Source organism: Mus caroli, chromosome 8 (assembly GCF_900094665.2).
Source record: "Mus caroli chromosome 8, CAROLI_EIJ_v1.1, whole genome shotgun sequence".
NCBI lineage: Eukaryota > Metazoa > Chordata > Mammalia > Rodentia > Muridae > Mus > Mus caroli.
In genome coordinates this window covers 62557151-62568311 of record NC_034577.1, presented here as the reverse complement: position 1 = coordinate 62568311, position 11161 = coordinate 62557151, and the positions used below count along the sequence as shown (strand labels likewise).

The following is an 11161-nucleotide window of genomic DNA, read 5'->3' as shown; positions in this document are numbered from 1 at the left end:
TTTTAGATTTATCTGGATGTTTCCCTTCGGGTACCTTTGTACATCATGCTTGTACCTGGTGCCCATGCCAGCTGCCCATGGAGATCAGAAGAAAGCATCAGATCCCTTGGGCAGGGGTTACAATTGCTGGGAACCAAACCCAGGTCCTCTAGGAGAACACCCTGTGCTCTTAACCTCTGGGCCATCCCGAGAGAGAGGGCCTCTCATAATGTTCCACAGGCTGGGGTAGTGAGAAATTTTACAGTTTTGGTTTCTTTGAAAAACACAGAAATATTATAAGACAATGTTTTGGTCACTTTAATCCCAGGTGTGGAAGATGGGGCGGCTTTGTTCCCAGTGTCCATGGCAGCTGACTATGATTTGTCCTGTGCTCTAGCAGGGGCGTGATTGTGCCAGCTGCAGAGAATTTCTGTAACTGTGTGGCTCTGGAACTCTGGGGACTTTCAGAGGGTATACAAACGTGAGAGCCCCAAGAGGGGCGGGGTGTTGGTTAGTGATTCCTTGCAGTGTGCTATGTAGTTACGCACAAAGAAGAGACACAAGAAGAAGAAATTAGATATCCAGATGGCAAAGATCAAAGCTGCCCACAAGGAACTCAATACTCCTAATCAGCAGGAAATATTCTAAACCTATTGTGGCCCCCTTTTCAATCCCTGACTTTATTTAAAGATCTCTTTCTTCCTTTCCTCTCTGTCTTTTTTTTTTTTCTTTCTTATCTAGTCTTAGGGGATTGAAATGTTGGAAGAAAGAAGAACCCACAAAATACCTACAAGCTGGCCTCAAATTTGTTCATCTGAGATGACCTTGAAATCTTGTTTATCTCCTGAGTGCTGGGGTGGGGGACGGGGTGGGGCCAGGTGTGCACCACCACACCCAGCTTGTGAGAAGTTGGAGACAGAACACAGGGTCCTGTGCAGTCAGATAAAGAGGCGTCCTACTCAGTTACCAGCACTGTACAATAACTGAGCTCCAAGCTGAGCCCCAGTACCAGCCTTTGGGCCACTTCATTATGTATCTTTCCTGTCTTGAAGTCTGAGACTCACCAAGTGGGTTCATCTTCCCAGAATCGATGCTCCATGCAAACCAAGGCTGGAGGTTACAGACCATCAGACATGAGTCAATATATAAACTACAGGTCTGGCCATTTCTCCTTCCTAACAAAGTCCCTTATTTCAAAATAAGAGAAGGAGAAGAGGAGAAAAAGAGTGGTCCCACAATTCCTTTGTGACCTCAGGTTAACAAAGCACACATTGCTGTGACACTGGGACATTATTGAGAAGTCTTAGATATGCATAGCAGGAGCACAAGCCTGTGTGTGCAGGACACTGGCCACAGGAACCCGTGACATCAGACAATGCTAGGTGTCCCTCCTCACCCTCCAGCTTGTGTGAGGCAGGGTCTCTTGGTTGCATTGTATAAAGCAAGCCAGCTGCTCCCAAGGTTTCCAAAGGAAAGATGGGACCCTGCCTCCCATCTTCCCAAAGAAGAGCTGGGGTTACAGGCTGTGTCCCATACCCAACTTTTACATAGGGTCTAGAAATTTGAGCTCAGCTCCACTGAACTATGTCGACAGCCTCCTTGTTTGTTTTGGCCTTTAAAAATATTTTAGTCTGTTTTTGTTTTTGTTTTTTTTTCTCTGTATAGCCCTGGCTGTCCTGGAACTCACTCTGTAGACCAGGCTGGCCTCGAACTCAGAAATCTGCCTGCCTCTGCCTCCCAAGTGCTGGGATTAAAGGCGTGCACCACTATGCCGGGCTTTATTTTGGTCTTTTAATTATGTATATTGAGGCTGGAGAGATGGCTCAGTGGGTAAGAGCCTATTCTCTTGCAGAGGATACAGGGTCAATTCATAGCACCCACTGGGCAGCTCACAACCATTGTAACCCCAGTTCTCGGAGAATCATGTGCCCTCTTCTGGCTTTCAAGGGCACTATATACACATACATAGTACGCAGACATTCATTCAGACAAACACAGTAGACATAAATTAATATAAGTCTGTCTGTGTGTAGGTATATGCACAAGGGTGTCAGATACCCTCGAACTGGAGTTACAGACAGTTGTGAGCTGCCATATGGGTGCTGGAATCTAAACTCAGGTTTTCCGGAAGAGCAGCCAGTGCTCTTAAGCCAACCCTGACCCTGAATTTTGCATTAAATGCATTCTAGTATGTCATTTCACAAGTGCCTCTGTGCAAAAGAATCTTACTTTAATGCATAGCTTCTGAGCCCAGGAAAAACCCATAGGTAATGAAAACCTGTGACCAAGTGCCAGCAGCCTGAGGTAGGAGGCTGCTGGCTAGCCAGCTTCCATGAATCTGCAGACTCTGGGCTCCACCAAGGCTCTCTCAAAAACAAGGTGAGGAGTGACTGAGGAAGACACCTAACAACCACTTCTGGCATCTACAAGCCCACTTACATGTAATCAAAAATCCTGAGGGCTAGCCTAGTGGTGGCACACACCTTTAATCCCAGCACTCCGGAGGCAGAGGCAGGGGGATTTCTGAGTTCAAGGCAAGCCTGATCTACAAAAGTGAGTTCCAGGACAACCAGGGCTATACAGAGAAACCCTGTCTGGAAAAACAAAAACAAACAAACAAACAAACAAAAATCCTGAGGGTTGGCCAGATGGTGCCATGCATAAAGGGCCTGCTGCTGCCAAGGCTGAGGCCTGTGTTTGATCCTCAGGACCCCCATTGTAGAAGGGGTCCCCAAGTTGTCCTCTGATTTCCACACTTCTGTGATAGCACCACCTGCATTCCTATAAAACAAACCAACCAACCAAATCCATGTTCCAGGTTAATCTTAAATTCTTTTTTTTTTTTTTTTTCTTTTTCGTTTTTTTCCAGACAGGGTTTCTCTGTGTAGCCCTGGTTGTCCTGGAACTCACTCCGTAGACCAGGCTGGCCTCAAACTCAGAAATTCACCTGCCTCTGTCTCCCAAGTGCTGGGATTAAAGGCATACACCACGCCCAGCTAATCTTAAATTCTTTTCCACCGATTTCAGTGGGACTAAGAGCACACAATGTGCCACATGCAGGAATGCAGGAGTGGAGGACTCCTGCCTGAGAAGAGGTCTTGAGCAATTCCTGCCTTATTTAAAGATTTAATTAATTTTTTCTTTTCTTTTTTTTTTGAGACAGGGTTTCTCTGTGTAGCCCTGGCTGTTCTGGAACTCACTCTGTAGACCAGGCTGACCTCTAACTCAGAAATCTGTTTGCCTCTGCCTCAAAAGTGCTGGGATTAAAGGCTTGTGCCACCACCGCCAGGCTTAATTGTTTGAGACAATGGCTCTCTTTATAACAGCCCTAGTTTATCCTGAATCTCACTTTTAAACCAGGCGGGTCTCAAAGATCCTACTCCAAAAAGACAACTGAAGTCTGGACTCTGGTGGTTTAATCTTATATCCTGTTGACTGACCCAAGAGGTTGATGAGATGGCTCAGTGGGTATGAGAGGCTTGTCACCAAACCTGAGTTCCATTATTAGGAGAGAACCAATACCTGTAGGTTGTCCTGTGATCCACACATGTGCTGTGCATGTACAAGTGTGCCCGCACACAACTAAATAAATGTACTAAGAATTGAAAAACAACAAAGCATCAGAGAACCTTTTATTGAGTAGTGGCTACAGGCACTACTGTCCCTCTATGGAAGGTTGCAGCGAACTGGGCTAACTAACCCTTGGCCTGATGGAACATTTACTTATTTATCTGTTTTTGTTTGTTTCATTGTGTTTTTTTTTTTTTTTAAAGATTTATTTATTTATTATATGTAAGTACGCTGTCCTCAGACACTCCAGAAGAGGGCACCAGATCTCGTTCCGGATGGTTGTGAGCCACCATGCGGTTGCTGGGATTTGAACTCTGGACCTTCGGAAGAGCAGTCGGGTGCTCTTACCCACTGAGCCATCTCACCAGCCCCTCATTGTGTTTTTTTAGCTAAGTTCTAATATGCCTCAGGTTGGCCTCAAACTTGCTATACAACTTAGGATGACCTTGAATCCCTGCTCTGTCTCCATCTCCAGAGTCCTGGGACTGGGCCTCTACACTCAGCATCTGTTTTTGTGTGTTTTGAGATGATGTAATGTTGGGTGTCCTGGACTTCGCTCTGTAGACAAAGCTGGCCCCAGAGTTACAGAGATCTCCTTGCCTTCGACTCCTGAGTGCTTGGATTTTAAGGAGTGTACTTACTGGGAGATCCACCCAAGCAGAGGCAGCCACCCTCCTGGGTTTTTCCCTCGCAATAAATCTCGTGTGAGGTTTGTTGTGTGCTGTGACTTTGTTCTATTTCTTGGCTCCCAATTGCCTGGATATCTTTTGGAGCACAGCTGAAACACTTTGGGGAACCACCTCCACCCCCCTTTCCCTGCCCAAGCAGAGCTGATACACTTCTGTGGGGGGAATGCCTTTCCCTTCAGAGCTGCAACACTTACACTTCCTCCACTGAAGAGTGGGAAGGAAACCCAGGGAGGAGTGTGTTCTTCTAAGTCTCGCAGCTGGCTGTGGATGCTAATCAGTTGGTAGCTTCTGCCTAGCACACAAGAGCCCTGAGTTCCGTGGCCAACATTGCATGTACACCTGTCCCCCCACCACCAGGGACTTTGAGGCGGGCGGATTCCCCCGAATTCCAAACCAACCTAGGTTACAGTGTGAGACCCTCAATCAAAACCAAAACAGGCCGGAGAAATGGCTCAGAGTTGCGCACCCAACGCTTACAAGAGGAGCTCACATCCATCCATAACTAGTTCTAGGGGACCTGACCCCTTCTCAGCGATTCCCAGGCTAGCTCGGAGCAGTGCGACTTGATCGCAAGACAAAAGAAGCATTTATCTTCACAGGCTTCAGGAGTGCTGGGGGTAGCAGTGACTACCATTTGGCAGAGTCCCCGCTCCCTACTCATTTATTCAATCGATGAATACTGAGGATGGCCACGAGCCAAGTGACAGACGGGGTAACTAAGGTTCAAGGAGCGCAGGTGCGCGGTCCCCGTGCCACAGCCTCCACACCCAAAACCTTCTGGAGAGAGCCTCAGTCAGCACCTAACGAACATGCAGCCCTGAAGCCGGGCGGTGAGGACGTCGCAGGTGCGCATGCGCACCGCTAGGCAACAGTTGGGGCGGGGCCAAGTTCGCGAGCCCAGGTCCTTTAGGCGGTTGAAGGCCCGCCTCTTCGCGCAGGCGCACGGCGAGTTCCGCCCTCCCGCTTAGCTCCCAGTGCCCCGGTGCGGTTGGCTACTTTCCGGGAGGAGCGCGCGCGCCTGCGCCGGCGTCGGACTCGCGCACGCGCACCTGTGCCGGCGTCCGGCTCGCGCACGCGCACCGCAGCGGTGTCGGCGACGGCGGTTCCTGTCCAGGGGTCTGAGAGCGGCGGTCGGCTTTGAGGCGAGCAGCGTTACGGAGGGGCGCGGCGGCGGGGGCGGCGGTGGGGGCGGCGGCGGCGGCAACTCAGAGCTCAGAACCAGCGGCCCGGCCCTGCTTTCGGAGGCCGGCTCGGAGCCCGCCCGGCTCTCAGGGCGGCGGCAGCGGCTGCTCCGGATTACGGCCTAGGCCTAGCCGAAGCCTCGGGCTCGAGTGCGGTGAGGCGCTCGCTGAAGGCGCGGCCCGGGCGGCAGGATGAGCGTGGAGGCGTACGGCCCCAGCTCGCAGACACTCACCTTCTTGGACACTGAGGAGGCCGAGCTGCTCGGCGCCGACACCCAGGGCTCCGAGTTTGAGTTCACCGATTTCACCCTCCCCAGCCAGACGCAGACGCCCCCCGGCGGCCCCGGCGGCGCGGGAGGCCCGGGCGGAGCGGGCGCAGGCGGCGCGGCCGGCCAGCTCGACGCACAAGTGAGTTGAGCGGCGCATGGCGGCGCCGGAAGCCGGGCGGGCGCGGGAGCTGCGGCGCTAGATCCCAGTTAACCAGCCTTGGGCCCCTGTGAACCTGAGCCAGGTCCCAGTTAGACGGCGCTGGTCCGAGCTACCGGCTTCAGGTCCAGTTAACAAGCCTGGGTAACTGCTTCCTGCACTGGCTCCTTAAACATTAAGTCCCTATTGCCAGCTCCAGTTACCCACCCTGGATTCTTGTTTAAACTGCCCAGGTATCTGCCACCTGCCCTAGGTCTCTGCTACCTTATCCGGGTTCCCGTTACTTGCCCCTTTCACAGATCTCTGCTTCCACCCTATTCCAACTACCTCTTCCAGGTCTACTTGCCACAGTCATTGCCACCTGACTCAGGTCCCTCAGGTCCCTGCTACCTGCCCTAGTCCTTGCTTCTCTGGCCCAGCTACCTACCATCTCCTCTGATTCCCAGCCTCTTGTCCCAGCTACTTGCCACCTGCCCTTTTTTCCTCCACCCTGCTAGGCTGGGCAGTGACCTGCATTAGTTTCCCTCCTGTAGCGCAGGATCTGCTCCGGCTCAAGGCCTAAGCCAGAGCTTCCCTCACTCCCCTTCTAGGTATGTCTAAGGTGACCTGTCTACAGTTGCTATCCTCTGGATGGACCCACATTGCCCTCCAGGGTCATCTGTTTGGCTAGTCCAACCACCCCATCTCACCCTTTTGCCACTTCATCCACCACCCCCTCCAGCCAGGGTTCAAGTTCAAGCTTGGGTTAGGGGTTCCCTGGAGCAGAGCCAGGGTTTTGTCGCCTCAAGTGGAAACAGCCCACTTTGTGGATGGAGAGGTGACTGCCGGTTTGTTTTTCCTTCTGGGTTGCCTGTTGCTGAAACCGGTGTTGTTATGTAACTCCTAGGCTCTGCTTGGAAAAGTTGGGTTTGAGTTTTGTTCCTTAAAGGCAACCACAATGGGTACCACATGGGTGACTGTGCCTTGAGGAGGGGCTTTTGTTTTGAACGATGGGCTGCCGGTGTAGGCATTTCAGCTTGGGCCAGGGACTTGCCTCCCCATCAAATGCTCTCCCTCTCTATGGTTGGCTTGGTGTCAGGCACCTCTTGGCTTTGTTTTCCTGTATTCTCTGGGGTTGGGAGGGGGGAACTGCAGGCTAGAGCCACAGGTGTTTTTGTAGTCCATCTGTACGTAGGGCTAGGGAGCCACCACCAGTCTTCAGCAGTGATCTCAGACCGCATTCCGGGAGGGCCTTCAAGCTGGCTGGTTGAGTCATGCCTGTGGGTAGACCACCCACTTGGGCTCATTTTCAGCCCGAATAGAAGGAGAGGGCTGACTCAGCTCCTGTTGCGATGTGGATCAGGTGTGCCAGCATGTTGTTTCTGTCTGTTTACCTTTAGTGCAAGGAGGTGGGGAGAGGGCAGATTGCCTGGAGGAGTGAGGTGGCCCTGCAAGTCAGTCCTCCTGTTAGTCTCCCCACTGGGTAGACCTTCTTTGTTTCCTTTGGGCCTCATGGACCTGGAGAAGGGCTGTGATAGCGCAGTCTGGGAGACCAGGAGTGGAAGTGGCCTGCTTCATCTCAAGGTCTTTTAGCTCTAGCTAATGTGCAGAGCAGACTCAGGCTGTACGTGTGCTCACATGGGTGTGCCCTGCTTCGCCAGTTGAAATCATAGATTGAGCCATGAGCTGCCACCCACCTGTGGCCTCTCATCACAAGGAAGGGAGGGAGCGCCTTCAATCCTGTATTCGGAGGACCTGCATCTCTGGGGAGAAAGTGAGCAGAATTGGAAAGTGGAGAGAAACCTTCCTTGCATACCCAGGGCCCTCTGCCACCAAGAAACATTGATTTTCCTTATTTGTCCTTTGAGGTAAATGGGTCACACAGCCTTTGTTCAGGGGGTCCAAGGAGGCTGGGCCCCCACCCAGTAGGTTGAGCTCCTCCTGTTGGCCAATGGAGGTCCTCTCCCAGCTTTATTGAAGCAGGGTCATGGAGCTTCCATTTATCCCTGGAAAGCTGGCAGCACAGTGGCCTTTTGGGCCAACATCATTAATACCAAGTAATATCCTAGCATCCCAAGTCCCTGCACCCCCAGCCTCTCTTCAGCCACCAATAGTCCTGTGGCCTCTGTGGATATAAATGTTCCAGGCCCTTCCTGTGCTTTATAGATAGCATAGTAAACTTGTCCTGTGTCTGTTGTGTTTGTGGCTCATTACTTTGAAGTGCAGACCAAACTCGGGGCCCTGTTATTGCTGGGCAGACACTCTGTAGGCCCTGCCTGCCTCCTCACTTGCTGTCATGACCTGAGTGCCCCTTGCTGGCATGTGTTGGTGTTTTCTTTTTGCGACTGAGTGACTGCACAGCACAGACCCGGAAGGTGCCTGTGGGAGAAGTTTGTAGGGGAAGCTTGTTCTGGAGTTTTGTGTGCCACTGCTTGTGTGGCTCTAGATGCTGACTGGGTAGAGATTTGACCATGAAGTCTAGACGTTGTCTGTCTCAATGTCAGAGAACCCCCATTTTCTGTGCGAAAGGCCCCGCTGTTCATTAGAACCCTGAAGGTCCAGGTGGAGTGTCCCTGAGATATGACAAGCTGTTTTTTCCCAGTTTTTGACTCAGATTCCTATTTCCTTGGAGTACTGAAAGGTGACTTTAGTTGTCATTTGCATACAGGCTTGTGAGAGAAACCCCCCCTGTTCTACTCTCCTGAGCACTGCTCTCACCTTTCTTTTTGACAGTGAAATCAATGGGGACAGGACCCACTATTGGAGATGAAACAGTAGGGCTTTACTGTAGGTGCTGTCAGGACAAGGACTATCGAAGAGGGAACTGTAGTGGTGGTGGTGGGGCTATGGGACTGGGTTGCTCTTGTGATATGATGGGTCTTTGGAGACCTGTGGCAGTCTCCACTGTCACATGCTTAGCACATAGGACTTCTGCCATCAGTGAAATAGTAAAAATCCGAATGCTAGAAAACAGATGCCACTGTGTGCCCTTACTGGAGACTAAGGATTGTAATGGCTTTGGGTACCAACTAGGACTCTGATATGCTACTGTGCTCCAGTACCTATCACCTCCTGGTCTGTCTTCACAGCCACCTATCATCCTCTCCAGCCTCACTCTCCACACGTGGCTCCTTAGCCCCTTATGGGCCACACCATACCTGCTACTGTTCAGCTTCCTGCATGGTCTCACTGTGGGTGTGTGGAGACCTGCCCTCGATCAAAATGCTGAGGCTCTGAGAGCAGAACTGTGGGAAAAAGTGAGCAAACCAAAAGAGACTCTCTTGCCTCTGTGAGCCCTCCTCACTCCTGGGAACAGCTGTTGTAAAGTGAGATAGTAGTTAGGAACTTTTACAGAGTCCAGCAGCCACTGTGGCTCTCCTTTGGTTCAGTTCCTGGGCAGCACCTGCTCCAGTGGTCACAGGTGAGGCCAGTGGCAGCCCTGAGGCCCTCACTTTGCTCATGGCTGGGACTGGCTCCACCTCTGCACCCTCAGGTGTTCCTTTGCCCCACATGACCTCATGGCAGCCTATGGCCTGGCTTCTATTCTCAGCCCCAAAGCACCTTCTTTTCCCTCCTGCATGGTGGACTGGTGGAGGAAGGCCTGACCAGTGCTCATGGTGCCCACTCTGAGATGCTGAGGAAGGTGGCACTCAGGTCATCCTGGAAGCTTTTGGGGGCACTAGCCTCTGAGTTGGGTGAGAGCATGGCCTGGATGTGCCTGGGGCTGCGGGCCCTGTGATCTGCCCTGGACAGAAGGGCCTTAGGCAAGGCTGAGAGGAGAACTGACAGAGGGTGGCACTGTGTGACTAGGGTGAAGCAGTGCTGTGTGAAGACCTCTGGCCATGTGTAAGCTGCCTGTGAAAGGAGCCCTCTCCTTAGTGGCTGCTGAGCCCCACCTGCCCTTCTGGGCTAGTGAGAGACGAGGCCTCTAGAGCCACAGGTGCCAGATTGGTGGCCCACAGCTTCAACAGTTTGGTGGTCACTGAGGTGGGATGTTCTCATGGTTTGGGACAGTTTGTCTGTTCCAGCTCTGCACAGCCTTGTCCTGGGTGGGAAGCAAGCCTGCAGCCCTGCTGCTACCTCAGGATTCAAGGGTGCCGCCCTGTGAGGGTGTGGTTCCCCAGTCTTTGTGGCCCTGCCCATGGAGTTAGCTGTGCACTCAGGTCATCTGTACTTGCCACTTTCTGCTACCTGTGTGGTCCCATCCTGTGTGCCTGTGGGACAAGAGGTGAGCTCATACCACACAGAGCAAAGGTCAAAGGCCACAGGATGGAGAAAGGAGGGCTTCTTGCTGAACTGTCATCTCTCTGAAAGTCAAAATGGCTACGACTCAGCTTGAGTCCTAATTAAGGTTAAGGAAGTTCCGAGCCACACTGGTCAGGAACAGACCCAGCACTTACTAAGGCCTGTTCTCCTGAGGCTGGAAAGGCCAGCTTAAGGGATGTGGAAGTTGATTGGTTTGGGGTAGGGGATACCCCATTTCTTTGTAGCCAGTTACCCTAGGCTACACAGCTCCCACTCATCTCTTGCTTAGGGCCTGGAAGAACAAAAGATGACTCACTTTGCATCTCAGCATTTGTGTTTTGGAGGGCTGACATGGATTTGGCTAAGACTCTTGGGGCCTCCTGGAGAGAAGGCTCTCTTCAGGGGTGGGGCTCCTACAAGGAGCAGGCCAAAAATCGGCCCTTGGGGCCAGATACCAATCCAAGGCTGCCCTGGCATGTGCTGTACACCTGGAGAAGCATTTAGCCAACCTAGCTGAGGGTGAGGGCAGCATATGCCAAGCAAGGTCCTAGAGGGCCAGCTGGCAGACTAAAGAGGTGTGGTGCCTTTGAACCCTGGAGTATGCCTCTGGTCTGAGGTCATAGCAGCTCACAATGGGGACTTAGTTTTTATAAGTTTCTTCTGGAAGCTCTTGTCACAGGGTCTGAATTCTGTGTATCTTGTAGGAATTAGAATTAGTCTTCAGGCAGGTGACCCTTTTAGCCCTGATTCACTCGAGAACTTTAGGGTGTGCCTAAATGTTACTTTGTTAGAGCAGACTTTCTCCTGAGTGGGGCCTGAGAGACCCAGCCTTGGCCCTTGAATTGGGACAGTGACCTGACAGCATGCCTTTCAGACTGGTGAGATGGAAACTGGACTTCCCCAAGGGGCAAGGACTTGCATCCCTGTGCTGACCAAGGCAATAGTGTCTATTCAACCTTACTGTGTTACCTGCTGTGGGTTCTGGCCCTGTTCTGTGTCAGGTGCTGTCCCTTTGTCTTAGTTCATCTTGTTGCCATCTAGAACCAGATGTGTCTCTGAGAACCTTAAGGTGCTTGCTCTTTTTTTTTTTTT

General features: G+C 51.9%; 1 protein-coding gene across 2 annotated transcripts in view; it reads left to right on the top strand.

The window, feature by feature from the left end:
• Nucleotides 1-5308: 5308 nt before the first annotated feature.
• The window catches only part of Upf1 (UPF1 RNA helicase and ATPase), a 21791-nt gene continuing 15938 nt past the window's right edge, over nucleotides 5309-11161 (top strand). Inside the window, exon 1 of one of the 2 annotated variants that reach the window (XM_021169358.2) lies at nucleotides 5309-5827. In XM_021169358.2, coding sequence (XP_021025017.1) covers nucleotides 5612-5827 — 216 coding nt within the window. In that variant the 5' untranslated portion in view covers nucleotides 5309-5611. The remainder of the gene's footprint in view (nucleotides 5828-11161) is intronic. The other variant, XM_021169359.2, reaches the window with a different exon arrangement.